We start from the raw sequence: 19457 nt of genomic DNA, 5'->3' as shown, positions 1-19457 counted from the left end.
TGGGACCATGAGGGGACGAACAGGCTGACCCCGTTCCAAGATAACAAAAAGCTGTCCCACATGCGCAAGTCTGCCATGGCAGCCCTGTCCAAGTGGACAATGCTGCTGGGTTCGGAGGCTGAGGGAAGGAGCGAGAGCAGCCGGGAAATGAAGGCCCTGCCCTGGGGCATGACCCTTAAGGCAAAGTTCAGCCGACCCAGGATGGACTGTAGCTCGACCTTGGTCACCTGGGAAGAGGTGATGGCCCTGGCCACGACTTCCCGTATCTGGGACAGCTTTGCCTCTGGAAGCCTGGCTTCCATTCTGTCTGAGTCCAGGACAATACCCAGGAAGGTGATGGAAGTGACCGGCCCCGCGGTCTTTCCCTGCGAGATTGGGATGGAAAGGGCGGCAAAAATCTCCAGGAGGGAGAGCAGCCCGGATGGCCGACATAGCGGAGGTTCTATGAGGAGGAAGTCGTCTAGGTAATGGATGACCGCTGGGGCACTGCCGTGGTGGATAACCACGGGCTGCTTTTAGAGCCGAAAGTCAACCTGTTGGCAAAATAGAACCTGCCCTCCCACCTGATACCATAGAACTGCCAAAGGTGAGGGGCGATGGGCAGCAGTTTGAAGGCGTCCGCTATGTCAGTTTTAGACAGCCAGGCGCCTTTCCCGGCGCTAAGAATGAGGGAAATGGCTTCGTCTATGGACGCATAGGTCATGGAAAATTCTTCGGAAGGAATGAGCGAATTGATGCTGGGGATGACGGAATCATGGGGGGCGGAGAGATCGTAAATCAAACGTTTTTTATTCGAATCTTTTTTGGACACGATGCCTATGGGGCTGATCCGCCAGCGAGAAAAAGGAACCTGGTTGAAGGGGCCCAGAAGGAACCCTTTCTCAACCTCCGAATTCAGGAGTTCCTGCACAGCGGTGGGATCTGACCTGGCTGACTGCAGATTGTCGCACTCCCAGTTGGAATGGGGTAGTGCCACCAACCCTGTGTCAAACCCGGAGCAGAGGCCAGTGATCAGGAAGTCCACGAACCCTGGCACCGGATGGTCCCGTAACAGGAAAGCCAGGAGGTCGATGTCGCAGTCGGCTAGTCATAGGCGCTTGTAAGCCTTCTTGGGACATGTGGACCTGGGGTGAGCCCTGAAGCAGATGGAGCAGATGTGCAGAGCCCTGCACCCGCTGAAGAGACAGGAACCAAAGTTGAAGTTATTGCAAACTTGGCTGTTGCCAAGGTAAACAATGGGTCTACCCAACTTATCGGTGGTGGAGGGACTGCGGGGGACCCCGGAGGGGCCTGGAATAGCCTTGTCTGGTTGGGCCGTGGCCGTTTGAGGACACCACTCAGTAGAGTGAAAAATCGACTGGCAGGTCGAACAAGCGGGGGCCCGGAGACCGGCGAAATGCTGGCAGAACAACTCCATGTCCAGCATGGCCCAGTTGACGGAGAACTGAAACTGGGCAAGCGCGGCGGCGGCCTTGGCTGAAAAGGAGCGGTGGTAGTCATAGAAAGCCGTGCCGCCGTACTTGTGCCCCAGTCCAGTGACCCTGTGTAGATACGTGTCCAGCTCCTCCCGGCGGGCCGGAAAAGCGGAGCAGAGCACGTCTCTAAACAGGCCGAAGGCCAAAACAAACTCGACGACAGAGAGCTTGCGGTTGAGACGTCCATCCTTGGCCCGAAGGACCACCGAGACCTCCCCGCAGTCAAAAGTCTTATTCTATGTTTGTCTGCGGCATCGTGGGACGCAATCAGGATGGACGCGAGATTCACGTCCTTGCCCGCCAAGATGTCCCTCCTGATGTGGTCCGGCACCAAGTGCGCAGGAGCCACCACCGGAGCAGCCGGGGACGTACCTGGAGCCGGAAGCTGAGATAGAGGGGGATCGGAGACGGGGACCACCGCCTGGGAAGACGCCGGTGTTCTGGACTCCAAGTCCACCACCCTGGTCCTGATGTCGGCAACGGACGAGATGAGCGAATCCAAGGAGGCCTGCAACAGCACCAGGGACTGCTGGAGGGCTGGGGGTGGATCTTCCCTTTCAGGAGCGCTGGGCTCGGTCATCAATAGACGGTATAACTCGGCCTTCCTGGCTGACGCTGGGTGTCTGATGCCTCTCTTGGCCAGTTCCGCCACGAGCCTCGGCACAGTCCATCTTCGGAGGGCAACTGGGCCGCCTTGGCTGGAGACCGACGTACCCGGGAGGGACAATGTGTCGTCGACGTCAGAGACCTGTGACATGTCTTCAACAATAGCAGAGACCTTGCAACACCTGGAATTAGAGACAACAATATGGCCGCTGGAGAGGTCATGGGGACGTGCACCCCGACTATGAAGGTCGCGGATGAACGTGTAAGAGGACGTACCTGAGAGCGTGGAATCAAGACCCTTGTCTTACCGTCAGAGGATGGACGGGAACGAACCGGCTGGCCCTGAGGACTGGAAACCATCGCGGGTGCGCGCGGACACAGCGTAGTGTCGTCTAGTGTGGAGACAGGGAGACGTGGATAAAACATGGACCAGGAAGAAGGGCACCAGGAGGCGGAGACTAGGGACTGCGGTAAGAAGGGGCCTGGGAGAACCGAGACGCGTATCGATGCGTGGTCCGAATGCACCGGCTGCCTACCGGGAAGGTGGCTGCACCTGAGGCTGACGAGCCCAGGACCGACCCCGACGCTACCAGCCACCGTGGATGGAGAAGACACCTGAGCGCCTCAGGGCCCCAGGCAGGGAAGACACCTGAACGTCTGGCCTGAGACGGACAGAGGAGACACCTGCGCTCTTCAGGGTGCTGGGACAGAGAAGACACCTGAACGCCTCAGGCAAGGATGGACAGAGAAGACACCTGAACGCTTCAGGGTACCTGGACAGAGAAGACACCTGACCGCCTCAGGCAAGGATGGACAGAGAAGACACCTGAACGCTTCAGGGTACCTGGACAGAGAAGACACCTGAACGCCTCAGGCAAGGAAGGACAGAGAAGATTTTTTCCACTAACAAAGCAAGGGTTAACAGCCAAACAAGACTGTATCTTTATTGCCCTGACTCTGCCGTTTACAGAAACACCCAATATGTGGCCGTAAACTACTGTACGGCCACACAGCGGGGCGTAGAGTGAAAGGTGTGCCGTTTGGTTTTTGGAGGGCTGATTTTTATAGACTGGTTTATTTACACCATGTCCCATTTGAAGCCCCCCTGATGCACCCCTAGAGTAGAAACTCCCTAAAAGTGACCCCATCTAAGAAACTACACCCCTCAAGGTATTCAAAACTGATTTTACATACGTCGTTAACCCTTTAGGTATTGCACAAGAGTTATTGGCAAATGGGGATGAAATTTGAGAATTTCATTTTTTTGTCAAATTTTTCATTTTAACCCATTTTTTCCACTAATAAAGCAAGGGTTAACAGCCAAACAAGACTGTATCTTTATTCCCCTGACTCTGCCGTTTACAGAAACACCCAATATGTGGCCGTAAACTACTGTACGGCCACACAGCGGGGCATAGAGTGAAAGGTGCGCCGTTTGGTTTTTGGAGGGCTGATTTTTATTGACCGGTTTATTTACACCGTGTCCTGTTTCAACCCCTCTGATGCACCACTGGAGTAGAAACTCCCTAAAAGTGACCCCATTTTGGAAACTACTGTGAGGCAAGGTTACCAAAAATTGAAATTCTGAAATTTAATCTCTATTTGCCATTAACTGTTGAGGAACACCTAAAGGGTTAATAAAGTTTGTATAATCAGTTTTGAATACCTTGAGGGGTGTAGTTTCTTAGATGGGGTCAGTTTTAGGGAGTTTTTACTCTAGGGTGCATCAGGGGGGCTTCAAAAGAGACATGGTGTCAATAAAAAAGGAAATCAAAATCGGCCTTCCAGAAACCATGTCGGTCCTTTCCTTTTGCGGCCTCCCTTTTACTGATACAGCAGTTTACGACCACAAATGTGGCGTTTCTGTAAACTGCAGTATCAGGGTAATAAATATTAAGTTTTGTTCGGTTGTTAACCCTTGTTTTGTTACCGGAAAAAACGGTGCCAAAGTGGTTTTGGCACCGTTTTTTTTATTTTTTTTTAACCGTGTTAATCTGGGGGGTTAGGTAATGGGATCGTTTTATAGAGGAGATTCTTACGGATGCGGCAATACCTAATTTTTACAATTATTTAGGTTTTTGACTATATTATCTTTTTTGATACAATTTTTTTTTGGGTATCTCTAAAGTCTAAGGGTCATTTTTTTTATTTTTTTTTATCCAATTATCTCATGTGGGGGCTCATTTTTTGCGGGATGAGCGGACGGTTTTATTGGCACTATTTTGGGGCTATATGACTTTTTAATCGCTTGCTATTAAACTTTTTGTTATGTAAGGTGACAAAAAAATTCTTTTTTTGCACCTATTTTATTTGTATTTTTTGACCGTGTTAATCTGGGGGGTTGGGTCATGGGGTATTTTTATAGAGGAGATTCTTACGGATGCAGCAATACCTAATAAGTCTACTTTTTTTTTACAATTATTTAGGTTTTAGACTATATTATCTTTTTTGATAAAAAAAATTTTTGGGGTATCTCTAAAGTCTAAGGGTCATTTTTAAAAAATTTTTTTTATCCAATTATCTCATGTGGGGGCTTATTTTTTGCGGGATGAGACGACGGTTTTATTGGCACTATTTTGGGGGCTTTATGACTTTTTGATCGCTTGCTATTAAACTTTTTATTATGTAAGGTGACAAAAAAAAACTTTTTTTGCACCTTTTTTTTTTTTTTTCCTTGACCGTTAATCTGGGGGCTTAGGTCATGGGGTAGTTTTATAGAGGAGATTATTACCGACACGGCGATACCTAATATGTCTACTTTTAATAAATTATTTTAGTTTTTTTGGGTGTCTCAAGTCTGAGAACCAGTTTTTTTTATCCGATGTCAGTGCTAAATTGGGATATAAATTTAGTACTCCATGGAAGTGTGATACTCCCTGAAGCAACCGTCAATGCAGAGGCCCGAATGATCGGGGCACGTGTCACACTGAGTAGTCGTGTCCTTCCGTATCCCCCTCCTGCGACACACTCTGCACTTTTTTTGGGTTCGTCCCTTCTTTCCAGTATGGGGGACCACACCTGGAAATTGTGGCCAGGGACGATCCGGGCACCTACAGTTCCCGAGGTACTCCGGCCTGCTCTTTCCCGGTCCGAAAAGATCAGGGCCTTGAGGACTGCCTCATAGAACTGGAGGAATGTCCCTGTGCTGCCAGCACTTCGGGATAGTACAAAAGAGTTGTACATGGCAACCTGCACCAAGTAGACCGCAACTTTTTTGTACCATGCCCGGGTTTTGCGCATGGCATTATATGGCTTAAGGACTTGATCAGAGAGATCAACTCCTCCCATATACCGATTGTAGGCGACGATACAATCGGGCTTGAGGACCGTTGCCGCGGTACCTCGCACAGGGACAGGGGTGATGCCGTTACCATGAATTGTGGACAGCATAAGGACATCCCTCTTGTCCTTATACCTGACCAGCAACAGGTTTCCAGTGGTAAGGGCACGGGTCTCACCCCTGGGGATAGGTACCTGGAGGGGGTGGGCAGGGAGGCCGCGTTGATTTTTCCGCGCGGTCCCACAAGCGGACGTGGATCTGGCGGCAAGGGACTGGAACAAGGGGATACTGGTATAAAAGTTATCCACGTAAAGGTGGTAACCCTTATCCAGCAGTGGGTACATAAGGTCCCACACAGGTTTCCCGGTAACACCCAGAGTGGGGGGACATTCTGGGGGTTGAATCCGGGAATCTCGCCCTTCGTATACACGAAATTTGTAAGTGTACCCTGAGGTACTCTCACAAATTTTGTATAGCTTCACGCCATACCTCGCCCACTTGGAGGGCACATACTGGCGGAAAATGAGTCTCCCCTTGAACGCAATGAGAGACTCATCAACCGCGACCTCCCTTCCAGGTACATAGGCCTCCTTGAATTTGGCCCCAAAGTGATCGATGACCAGCCGTATCTTATACAGACGGTCATGGGCAGGATCACCTCGGGGGGGACATGCTGCATTATCGGAATAATGCAGACATTTCTGGATGGCCTCAAACCAGGAGCGTGTCATGGCTGTACTGTAAAGTGGGGCCTGGTATAGGACGTCCCCACTCCAGTACAGCCTGACACTGGGTGGCAAGTGGCAGCACCCCTGGGGGGTCTAGGGTCACACAGCTGTGCTGTGGACCCCAGACACCCTAACTTAGGGTGATGCAATCAAAGTTCAGAAAAGTTCAGAAACTAACTTTCCCTTTTTTTTTCTGCCTAAACCAAGCTTTCCCTATGTACCTGATGGGGGTGCTGGGGCACAGATCGGGACCTAGGGGCAGAGATTGGGTCCTGGGGGTGCTGACAGCGATGGCGGACACACGTGCAGGCAGAGGAGCGCCTGCCTCTTTTGAATCTGCCGCCGGACCGCCCACAGACCAATCAGAAAGCGATCCTGAGTGGTGATGTCACCATCAACACTCAGGATCGCTGGATGGTGATTGGTGGGGTGAAATCACACCACCATCACCATCCTGTTCCGGGTTATCGGGTCTTCAGAGACTCGAATAACCCGGAAACGCAGAAAACCGCAGGTCTGAATTGACCTGCGGTTTTCTGCGATCGCATACATGGGGGGGTCACCGGACCCCCCGGCGCATTTGCCCCAAGTGCCTGCTCAATGATTTGAGCAGGCACGGGGTTCCGATCAGTGCCCGCCACACGGCGGTGATCGAAAATACACAGGGCGTACATGTACGCCCTGTGTCCTTAAGTACCAGGGCACAAGGGCGTACCTGTACGCCCTATGTCCTTAAGAGATTAATATATTCCAATGTTTTTTGATAATTTTGTAAATATCTATACTGTATTCCGTATATGTAGAGATAAATGGAATTCTCTTAGTGCTGGCACGAATCTGTTTTTTAGAAAATGTTATATTTTCTCTGTCATGGATTCTGTCCCTTTGTTGCTTCAAAAGTTTAGATGGATAACCTCGATCCAGAAATTTGCCCACCATCACATTCAAAGTGTTGTCAAGCACCACTGGATCTAAGGTAATCCGCTGTGCCCTAACAAATTGTGAATAGGGCAAAGATTTAATCATAGATCTCGGACGGTTACTATTATACTCTAGAAGAGAGTTTTATCAGTTGGTTTAGTAAATACTTCTGTGCATAATTTGCCATCAGATAAGATAACCCTAGTGTCCAAAAACGGGATCTCTTTCTGGGAGGGCACAAGTGTGAACTGTAGGGTATCATCGATACCATTCAAAGAGTCCTGGAACTCAAGTAGTTGTGGCAAGGAACCTGTCCATATGAGGAAGATGTCGTCCACCTAACGCCACCACGTCAGTACATGGCTGTAGTGGTGGGAGACATAGACGACATCCTCCTCATAGACCCGGATATAGATATTAGCGTAAGTTGGGGCCACATTGGACCCCATCGCCACACCTTGACGCTGTATATAATACTGATCTTGAAACAAAAAATAGTTAAACCGCAATGTTATTTCCAACAATGCCAGGATAAACTGGCATGCCTGTTCAGTGAATGAGGAATGTTGTAACATATGTGACACCACTTTAAGCCCCTTGCAGTGATCTATAGAAGTATAGAGCGAAACTACATCAAATGATGCCAGAATGACATCATCTAAATGTGATATGTCGATAGAATGCAATTTTTTCAAGAAATCAGATGTGTCCAGAATGTATGAATCTGCTCCAATGGCAGATTGAGGTGCAGCTCTGGTCACAGACCTTGGGTTCCGGCATACCATGGGTAATTTGTGTTTTTGTTTCATGCATTGTTACTTTGTTAATTCAGCATGATTTATTGCTTACACACAGCATTCCTGCTCTGCCCTTGATTGTGTTACTATTTGGTAATCCGCATTTATCGGATTGCCATCTATGTTACCATTGGGGGGTAGGTGTGCTGTGTATGTAGCATACACATGGTTATAGGTTACTTTGGGTGAACTTATAGCTCTCCCATTAGTATGCAGCTTTATACCCAATGTATGTGACCCCCTTTTCCCTGTTAGTCCAGTATATGTGAGGGAGGTTGATTTTGGTCCCACCACATGGGGCACACCACCACCCCCTTTACTTTGTGCCTTTATGTTATATTTATTGTCATTTAATGTGTCTTTAATAAACTACATATATTTTATATGTGTGCTCTCTTATTCTATATGGGGTTATTTTATTTTTTTTGTTGGTTGGCTCAGTATATCATACTAGACCCCAGTGTATCTATATACCCAATTTGAGTTTTTTTCTTATAGGTTGGTCTAACATATCTGCAATCTGAAACCTGGGGTCAGCATCAATCAATGTGTAAATGTTAGTGTCACCTAACTGTCTCAAAATTTCTGCAACATACTTATCGGTATCAAGGATGACGACAGCCCCACCCTTGTCGGCAGGTTTCACCATGAGGCTGCCGTCACCCTTCAACTCCACAAGTGCATTAGCCTCCCCTGTTGTTATGTACGGATGTCTAAACTGACCCCTGGATTATGTTGATTTCATAATTTCTTTATCTGCTTTTACGACTGTAATATATGCATCAACTGCTGGTGCCTGAAGCACCGGATTGAAGTTACTACCCAAAGAAAGATTCAGCATCCTCAGGGAGAGTTCACTCACATGTGGGCGCTTTACGCTCTTTTCCATTAAACCTTAACGTCAATTTAATAGACCGAAAAAACATCATCAAATCAAGTTCAGGTTCAAACCAGTTGATATGTGACTTAGGACAAAATGAAAGACCTTTACTTAGGACACTCACTTGATGAACTGTAAGCTCCTTTGATGTCAGATTAACAACAGTCATTTCTTTCTGTTCATTTGCGCCTTGCCTGTTGGAAACCGTGTCCTGGTGTAGCATGTGCAGTAAGCCGGGTTGGAATAATGCACACTGACGCTATAATATGCAATGACTGGGTCAGGTGTAAATGATAGTTAAGAGTTTTTGTTCGTGACGCCAATTGCAGCGTGCGCAGGGTACTAACACAGGGCCCTTTAGGTGTTGCAACTCACGTACCAGGTTAGGAATGCCAGAGTGGGGTAATGTCTCTGTGTGAAAGTGACAATAGAGTCAACGGTGACTCCTGGATCCTGGCTCAGTTGCAATAAAATGAGTGTTGCTAGTAGGAGTAATTGAGGAACTTGGTAGCAATGAATGAGATCCAGACGTGGAATATAATTCAAACTGGTCTTTACTGGATGCAGCAGTAATCCATATGAGATACAGCAATAGTCTTTGATCCCAGCAGGTATTGGCAATGTATGGCAGGAATCTGTCTTCTGCTTCTATCATATGCCTGGAGAATATGGCAGGAATTACTATCTTCTGCTCTGTCTATCTTCTGCTGTGTATGGGGCTGACTAGCTGAGGAGGAATTTGGCTTCTCCTGGTCTCTGGATGGTACTCACAGTTATGCTCACAGGGTATGGTTCTTGGAGTTCTGGAGGTGGCTGCTTGCTTCTCACCACCTGAGGCTGAAAGCTCAGGCTGGGAATGATGATCTTTGGTCTCAGCCGAGACAAGATCCTGGGTTGGGATCCCTAGAACTGGGAGCTCCTACCAGCACAGCCTTCCCCTAGCCGGGGTGGCTGGCACACTCACTGAACTTCCTTCCCCACCCATGAGGCAGGATGTGGGAGAGCCCACTCTGCTCAAAGAGGGGGGAGCTAAACTGGAATGTACTATTCCAGTCTAGATATGCTAAACTGTACTAAGTCCCTTTTAAACACATTGCTGCCACCTGCTGGTGTACATGGAAATTACAGCAAATTCATTTAACAAGGGTTTCAATGCACATTAGTGAGGATGTGATGTTAAATTACACAGGATGACAATGCAGATACACTTAACAGGTTGTAGCGGGGTAAAAGAGTTTCGTAACATAACTGTGGGATGTTACACATGGCTTTTTGGGATCTTCTATGTCTGTATCCTCGCCGTCTGGTACAGCGTGTTGTGCTTTCCCTGGGGGTGTTTCGACCCCTAAAAAAGCTTGATCATTGGTTGTAGTAGCTTGTATATATTTCTTCCTCTTTCTAGTTTCTTTAGTATTATGGTAAATTTTTTCATCAGATTGCCATATATAAATATTGCCTTTTTTGTAGTCCTCAATATCGCGGTTCCATTTTATCCGTTTACCTTCCTCCACCTCATTTTGAAAAAAACTCTGTAGATGTGTAGAAAAGTCTGTCCGATATTTAATCGAATCCTCATTAGACAACATGGTTCCTAGTTGTTGTTCTACCATAGCAAGATCGTTATTAACATTAGAAAGTTCACTCTGGAGATATTCAATATTTAGTAAAATAAAGTCCATTGCGTACCTGTTAGAGAGATTCTCAAATCTTTTGCAAAACAAATGGTTGTTGAAAAAAAATAATTAGGGCGCAAGTGTGATCTCACCCCCCTCGGGATACGTTGGACCTTGTAATACTCGCCAAGTGTTGTCATATGTAGACGAAGAGAGGTAGATCGTCTTGACAGAAATTCAAATTTCCTTTTGGTCTCCTTGATGGATGGTATATTAAGGAAAGTGGTCTCCAGGGAAAGCGCAAAACGCCGTACCAGACGGGGAGGATACAAACATAGAAGATCCCAAAAAGCCACGCAACACCAGGACACGGTTTCCAACAGGCAAGGCGCAAATGAACAGAAAGAAATGACTGTTGTTAATCTGACATCAAAGGAGCTTACAGTTCATCAAGTGAGTGTCCTGAGCAAAGGCCTAAGTCACATATTAACTGGTTTGAACCTGAAATTGATTTGTAGATGTTTTTTTGGTCTATTAAATTGAAGCTATGGACAAGAGCGTACTGAGTGCCCACATGTGAGTGAACTCTCCCTGAGGATGCTGAATCTTTCTTTGGGTAGTAACTTCAATCCGGTGCTTCAGGCACCAGCAGTTGATGCATATATTACAGCCGTAAAAGCATATATAGAAATTATGAAATCAACATACTCCAGGGGTCAGTTTAGACATTTGAACATAACAACTGAGGAGGCTAATGCACTTGTGGAGTTGAAGGGTGACGGCAGCCTCATGGTGAAACCTGCCGACAAGGGTGGGGCTGTCGTCATCCTTGATACCGATAAGTATGTTGCAGAAATTTTGAGACAGTTAGGTGACACTAACATTTACACATTGATTGATGCTGACCCCAGGTTTCAGATTGCAGATATGTTAGACCAACCTATAAGAAAAAAACTCAAATTGGGTATATAGATACACTGGGGTCTAGTATGATATACTGAGCCAACCAACAAAAAAACCAATAACCCCATATAGAATAAGAGAGCACACATATAAAATATATGTAGTTTATTAAAGACACATTAAATGACAATAAATATAACATAAAGGCACAAAGTAAAGGGGGTGGTGGTGCGCCCCATGTGGTGGGACCAAAATCAACCTCTCTCACATATACCGGACTAACAGGGAAAAGGGGGTCACAGACATTGGGTATAAAGCTGCATACTAATGGGAGAGCTGTAAGTTCACCCAAAGTAACCTATAACCATGTGTATGCTACATACACAGCACACCTACCCCCCAATGGTAACATAGATGGCAATCCGATAAATGCGGATTACCAAATAGTAACACAATCAAGGGCAGAGCAGGAATGCTGTGTGTAAGCAATAAATCATGCTGAATTAACAAAGTAACAATGCATGAAACAAAAACACAAATTACCCATGGTATGCCGGAACCCAAGGTCTGTGACCAGAGCTGCACCTCAATCTGCCATTGGAGCAGATTCATACATTCTGGACACATCTGATTTCTTGAAAAAATTGCATTCTATCGACATATCACATTTAGATGATGTCATTCTGGCATCATTTGATGTAGTTTCGCTCTATACTTCTATAGATCACTGCAAGGGGCTTAAAGTGGTGTCACATATGTTACAACATTCCTCATTCAGTGAACAGGCATGCCAGTTTATCCTGGCATTGTTGGAAATAACATTGTGGTATAACTATTTTTTGTTTCAAGATCAGTATTATATACAGTGTCAAGGTGTGGCGATGGGGTCCAATGCGGCCCCAACTTACGCTAATATCTATATCCGGGTCTATGAGGAGGATGTCGTCTATGTCTCCCACCACTACAGCCATGTACTGACGTGGTGGCGTTATGTGGACGACATCTTCCTCATATGGACAGATTCCTTGCCACAACTACTTGAGTTCCAGGACTCTTTGAATGGTATCGATGATACCCTACAGTTCACACTTGTGCACTCCCAGAAAGAGATCCCGTTTTTGGACACTAGGGTTATCTTATCTGATGGCAAATTATGCACAGAAGTATTTACTAAACCAACTGATAAAACTCTCTTCTAGAGTATAATAGTAACGTCCGAGATCTATGATTAAATCTTTGCCCTATTCACAATTTGTTAGGGCACAGCGGATTACCTCAGATCCAGTGGTGCTTGACAACACTTTGAATGTGATGGTGGGCAAATTTCTGGATCGAGGTTATCCATCTAAACTTTTGAAGCAACAAAGGGACAGAATCCATGACAGAGAAAATATAACATAGAACTAGAGTGGATCTATGTACTCAATTCTCTCAAACCAAGGGGTCTCAATGTAGAATACAATGTAGGATTGGTTAGATAGGATTGTTGCTTGCCCTTATTTCTCCCCTGCTCCGGTCCAACCATTAATGTTATTCTGTGTTGGGTAGTTAGTATTGGGACTGTTATTGGTCTATTATTACCCATATACTAAAAGACTCTTTCTCTTTTCTCTTTTCCTGTTTTCATCTAGATGTGCCGATGAGGATTGACATGATGAGATCGGAACGATACACTGGTCTGATGCCCCTGCGATCTCCTTACATATATGATATACATGTGCTGTAATATATTGTATGTTCCCGGATTGCGTTAATACGATATGAATGGATTTTAGTGACTTATCTCTATGGTATGATGCATGTTGTGGAGGAGATCCCTCCTGGGCTTTGCAAGGCTACACTGGGATAATGGTAATGAATATGCAGGTATCCACACGACTTTCCCTGTGTTCTGCGACAAATTGTTCGCTTGACGGTGAACATTAGTTTTTTCGCTGTGATCTGGTATTACATAGCCCGTATGAATGCAAATATGAATGAGAAAGGCCTGTTGTATGAGATCTGGACGCACGCGATAATCCAGTCAACGTACTGTGATTCGTGTGGTCATTTGACCTCTTTCAAGGTGGCCGCTTGATGTGAGAGATTGATCTGCGCATGCTCCATGAGATCCTCCTTCGTCACAATGACGTATAGGTTCATACACAAGTCGGGGCATGCGCAGTAAGTCTGAGTACACGCCAAAGCAGACATTGCTACAGGTGCGGGATCGCGGTTCATCGGGTCAGTGTTTTCCTGGTTGTCATGTTACTCTTCATCGGCATCACTAATTAATTGCACACAGATCCAGAGAAGATACAGTCGGCACTCCGTGTATCAGTGATGCGGTGCGCGCGTCCAGGGAGAATCCACACGAACTTGCACAGAGAGGACCGGCACTCGCTATGGTAATAATTTTCAAGTATTTTAATAGTCACATACAGGAGGCAAGTGATGCGTTTCAGGTACTATGAGCCTTTCTCAAACATAATGAATACAAGGAATAAACACATTTAAATAGCCCGCGATGGAGCCGGAAGTGACGTTTGTTACCATGACAACGTCATTATGTTTGAGAAAGGCTCATAGTAGCCGATACGCGTCACTTGCCTCCTGTATGTGAGCATTAAAATACTTGACAATTATTACCATAGCGAGTGCCGATCCTCTCTGTGCTAATTAATTTCACACGTCACTTTTTTAACCATTTCAGCACTTGGTTTCTATAAGAACATGATGCTTTGGAAGCTATCTAATGGAATGAAATCTACACATGTTGTACACATATGCTATATGCACTTCTCCAATTATGTTTGAAATAGCTGGAATAGTTTTTTATGGTCACTATCATGCAAGTTTTGTGATTAAGACATGTTTTTATTTTTTGTATTCTGACATCAAGGAGTTAATTCACTAATTATGTATTTGTCACATGATATGATGTAATCGGTTGTGGGTGTATATATATTGTTCACTATGTCCTGTTACTTTGCTTGAGAAAGGCTCCAGTGTAGAGCCAAAACGTCGCCATTGCCACTGAGGTGAATAAAAGGTTTTCTTAATTTTATTTCTTTGGAGTGCTGCCCTTTTTTCTATATATATATATACACTCACCTAAAGAATTATTAGGAACACCTGTTCTATTTCTCATTAATGCAATTATCTAGTCAACCAATCACATGGCAGTTGCTTCAATGCATTTAGGGGGGTGGTCCTGGTCAAGACAATCTCTGGAACTCCAAACTGAATGTCAGAATGGGAAAGAAAGGTGATTTAGGCAATTTTGAGCGTGGCATGGTTGTTGGTGCCAGACGGGCCGGTCTGAGTATTTCACAATCTGCTCAGTTACTGGGATTTTCACGCACAACCATTTCTAGGGTTTACAAAGAATGGTGTGAAAAGGGAAAAACATCCAATATGCGGCAGTCCTGTGGGCAAAAATGCCTTGAGGCGGATGGGCTACAACAGCAGAAGACCCCACCGGGTACCACTCATCTCCACTACAAATAGGAAAAAGAGGCTACAATTTGCACGAGCTCACCAAAATTGGACTGTTGAAGACTGGAAAAATGTTGCCTGGTCTGATGAGTCTCGATTTCTGTTGAGACATTCAAATGGTAGAGTCCGAATTTGGCGTAAACAGAATGAGAACATGTATCCATCCTCTGATGGCTACTTCCAGCAGGATAATGCACCATGTCACAAAGCTCCAATCATTTCAAATTGGTTTCTTGAACATGACAATGAGTTCACTGTACTAAAATGGCCCCCACAGTCACCAGATCTCAACCCAATAGAGCATCTTTGGGATGTGGTGGAACGGGATCTTCGTGCCCTGGATGTGCATCCCTCAAATCTCCATCAACTGCAAGATGCTATCCTATCAATATGGGCCAACATTTCTTTTCTTTTCAATTTTCTTTTTATTGATTTTTCAAAAGGTATAAGATATAACAGTAGAAGTACATTGTATAAATGAAGAAGTGTAAAATCAGTTTTACAATAGAAGTTATGACAATGCACAGCCAAAAGACAAATATTACAATCGGTCAGTTCTAGTCTTATAAGGATGAAGCATAAATCATGAACAAAGTGAGTGACGGAAGGAGGTGGTGTTAATGTGATATTTCAAAAATGAATTAATCTTTATTCCGTCAATGATGGAAAAGTGGGAAAGACTGAAAAAGGAAGATATAACAAAAGGGAGGGGGGGGGGAGGATATAAGGGGGGGGGGTGGGGGGGTGGAATATGGAGGACCTCAATTAATGGTGTGGATTGTGAGCACCTATGGTGTTGTTTAAATTGAGTCTGATAATAATTGTAACACCGGAGTGGAAGCGCGGCATTTAACCCAGCCATCCCATATCTTAAGAAATCTGGTGTGAGCTCTCAGTTCCCACGCTGATAGCTCCTCCATATGGAAAATATGGTTAACTTTGTGTAGCCACTGTGAAAGGGTGGGAGAACTCGGTTGATTCCAATGTTGAGGGATCAATAGTTTGGCTGCAGCTGTGAGGTGCTGGAAAAGTGTCCTGTTGTTCGGTGGTACATCACCCAGTTGAATGTTGAGGAATATAGAGGCTAGAGTTGGGTCTTGTGTTAGGGTGCATATCTTTTTTATGTAGCTGAGTACCTGTGTCCAAAATGGTTTGATTACTGGACAATCCCACCACATGTGAATATATGTGCCTCTCGGGCCAACATTTCTAAAGAATGCTATCAGCATCTTTTTGAATCAATGCCACGTAGAATTAAGGCAGTTCTGAAGGCAAAAGGGGGTCCAACACCGTATTAGTATGGTGTTCCTAATAATTCTTTAGGTGAGTGTATATATATATATATATATATATATATAATTTATTTTTATTTTTTTAAAGCACCCTTATATAAGTGTATGCTTTGTGTTTCATCTACTCTCCATTTGTTTGCTGTCAGTGAATAAGAACAATCTTGATTACATTCCTGAGGTGGCAAACCAGTAGCTAGTCCTGCACAGAAGTAGATATAATTGTTTCAAGGAAAGCTTATCAGAAAGCTGCAGAACTTTTCATCCAGCGATAAAGCTTTTTTATAGGAAGCAATAATTTGGCTAAGCAGAATGGATAACTTCAGCATTTTAGAAGTAGATTGCACCTTGCAGGTGTTTTATTAGAAATTTGTATCAATATTATAATTATTGTATTTAAGTAGAATACATGTAAAAATACAAAACAAACAAATACAACAATGCAACAATAATACGGAGGAATTACTCACCAAAATCCCACCACGAACAGTATGAACATGACCAGGGTTCCTATGATATAAGACCTTGGAGGGAGCATGGTCTTCCAGTTTTCATGCATTTGTTCAGAGTTGCAGCTCTCTACAAGTAGAGAGAGAGAAATGTACTGCTCCTCAGGAAGTTAGTAGACACTGTCAGAGAGGCGGGTAAGCCTCAGAAATGACAGATATGAGTTGAAGTAAGTTTGGTGACACTTCCCCACACAGCTTCATAGGGGAATGAGTCAGGTGCTCACATAGTGATAGGGCTGCGACGTCCTCTTCCTCCTAGTATTTTATTACATAGTTTATAACATAGTAGTATATACAAAAAAGACATCTGTCCATCCAGTTCGGCATATTATCCTGCATTAAATACACATGGACACACCGAGAATACTTGTCAGCAACAGTATTTGCACTCAGAGACTTCTAAAAGGGGTTCTCCAGGAAATAAAAAAATTAAATACTTAAATATTATTTTATAATAAATATATTCACAAATACGTTTCATTACTTGGAATGGCTTGTTTTGTCTAGAGAGCAATCATTAGGAGAAATAAAATGGCCGCGGTCAGTACACACAACACCTGTCCTAATCACACAGCAGGACTAGTGACTTCACCACAATGAGCCATAGTGCTGCCTCATCCTTCTCTCTGCTTTGTCTGTCAGGAATCATGATCCTGAATACAGGTGAATCTCTGTAGGAATGGAGAAGATGAGGATACATGAGAGGAGGGTGAGGTGTGGCTAATGAGCGGCAGCACTTGTTTACAGTCTCCATTACCACAGCAACACATTACCACAGTCTGTCCTGTCCGTCTTCTCGGTACTTCATGTCTCCTCATGAACTAAATTCCCCAAAGATTCAGCTAAAGTTCTTATCTGTATTCAGGATCATAATCCCTGACAAGTAGAGCAGAGAGGAGGATGAGGCAGCTCTTTACCTCAGTGTTATAAAGTAACTTGTCCTCCTGTGTGATTAGTAGGGATTAGTGTTGATCACGAATATTGGAATTGCGAATTTTAATCGCGAATATCGGCACTTCGAGAATTCGCGAATATTTAGAATATCGCTAAATATATTCATAATCGCGAATATTCAATTATTTTTTTTAAATACCAGTTCATGCGAATTTTTATGTGAATATTTTATGCGAATTTTATGCGAATTTTCGCAATCAAGAAAATAATGCCTGGAGATCATGAATTCGCGAATTCTCGAATATATGGCGAATATTCGCCCAAATATTTGCGAAATATTGCGAATTCGAATATTGCCCCTGCCGCTCATCACTAGTAGAGATGTCCTGAACTATTCGCCGGCGAACATCGCTTGTTCGCGTTCGCCGCGGCAGGCGAACATATGCAATGTTCGGTCCGCCCCCTATACATCATCATTGAGCAAACTTTGACCCTGTACCTCACAGTCAGCAGACACATTCCAGCCAATCAGCATACCCTCCCTCCCAGACCCTCTCACCTTTTATCAAAAAGCAAGGACAGCATCCATCTTAGATTCATTCTGAAGCTGCAGTGTTAGTTAGAGCAGGGAGAGTGCTGCTGCTGATGCTGAATTAATGGGGAAATCGTTAGCTAGGCCAGTGTTCTGTGTCCACTACAGTCCTCAAAGACTCATCTGCTGTAAGGACAGTGTCCTGACAGCACCCCAAAAAGCCCTTTTTAGGGCTGTTACATCAGTCTGCTTTTATATATTTTTTTCTATGTATATTGCAGTTGCCTGCCAGTGTGTGAGAGGCCACAGGCCCACTCATATCGGGTGGCACAGTACCTTGCAGATAAAAAATTCATTTAATTTTTCCTCTAATATAATTGCAGTTGCCTGCCAGTGAGTGTCAGGCCCACAGACTGTACTGTGCCCACTGCCCACAAATCATATAGGGTAGCACAGCACCTTGCAGATAAAAAAGTCATAGAATTTTTTCACTGTAATATAATTGCAGTTGCCTGCCAGTGTGTGTCAGGCCCACAAACTGTACTGTGCCCACTGCCCACCACTCATATAGGGTGGCACAGCACCTTGCAGATAAAAAAGTCATTTAGTTTTTACTCTGTAATATAATTGCAGTTGCCTGCCAGTGAGTGTCAGGCCCACAGACTGTACTGTGCCCACTGCCCACCACTCATATAGGGTGGCACAGTACCTTGCAGATAAAAAATTCATTTAATTTTTCCTCTGTATTATAATTGCAGTTGCCTGCCAGTGAGTGTCAGGCCCACAGACTGTACTGTGCCCACTGCCCACCACTCATATAGGGTGGCACAGCACCTTGCAGATAAAAAAGTCATTCAATTTTTCCTCTGTAATAAAATTGCCGTTGCCTGCCAGTGAGTGTCAGGCCCACAGACTGTACTGTGCCCACTTCCCACCACTCATATAGGGTGGCACAGCACCTTGCAGATAAAAAAGTCATTTAATTTTTCCTCTGTAATATAATTGCAGTTGCCTGCCAGTGTGTGTCAGGCCCACAGACTGTACTGTGCCCACTGCCCACCACTCATATAGGGTGGCACAATACCTTGCACGCATACTACCACTAATCTAAAAATAAATGACAGGCAAAGGCAGGCCACCCCGCAGGGGCCGTCGTGGTCATGGTGCTGTGATTTCCTTTGGCCCTATAATAATGCCCAGTGTTCAGAGGCCACGTACCCTGAACTCGAAGTACATAGTTGACTGGCTTACACAGGACACCCAATCTTCTACAGCTTCCGCTCGGAACCTTGACGCACCATCCTCCTCCAGCTCAGCTTCGGGCACCTCTCAAGTTACCACTCGCCTGCCCGCCGCCACCACCAACACTTGCACCACAGCCACTTCACTTGATCTGTCAGAGGAGTTATCTACACATCAGTTGGAAGAAATGAGTGATGTGCAACCATTATTGCCAGAGGATGTACAGTACAGACCAAAAGTTTGGACACACCTTCTCATTCAAAGAGTTTTCTTTATTTTCATGACTATGAAAATTGTAGATTCACACTGAA

At 45.0% G+C, this 19457-nt stretch overlaps 1 protein-coding gene across 3 annotated transcripts in view; it reads right to left on the bottom strand.

The window, feature by feature from the left end:
* Nucleotides 1–16660, bottom strand: part of LOC120979020 (histo-blood group ABO system transferase 2-like) — a 93781-nt gene extending 77121 nt beyond the window's left edge. For all 3 annotated transcript variants that reach the window (XM_040407523.1, XM_040407525.1, XM_040407524.1), the window contains exon 1: nucleotides 16440–16660. In XM_040407523.1, coding sequence (XP_040263457.1) covers nucleotides 16440–16528 — 89 coding nt within the window. In that variant the 5' untranslated portion in view covers nucleotides 16529–16660. The remainder of the gene's footprint in view (nucleotides 1–16439) is intronic.
* Between the last annotated feature and the right edge of the window lie 2797 nt (nucleotides 16661–19457).

This window comes from Bufo bufo, chromosome 9, assembly GCF_905171765.1.
Source record: "Bufo bufo chromosome 9, aBufBuf1.1, whole genome shotgun sequence".
In the NCBI taxonomy this organism is placed as follows: Eukaryota; Metazoa; Chordata; class Amphibia; order Anura; family Bufonidae; genus Bufo; species Bufo bufo.
Note: the sequence above shows the minus strand (reverse complement) of the source record. Positions and strands in the feature narration are given on the sequence as shown.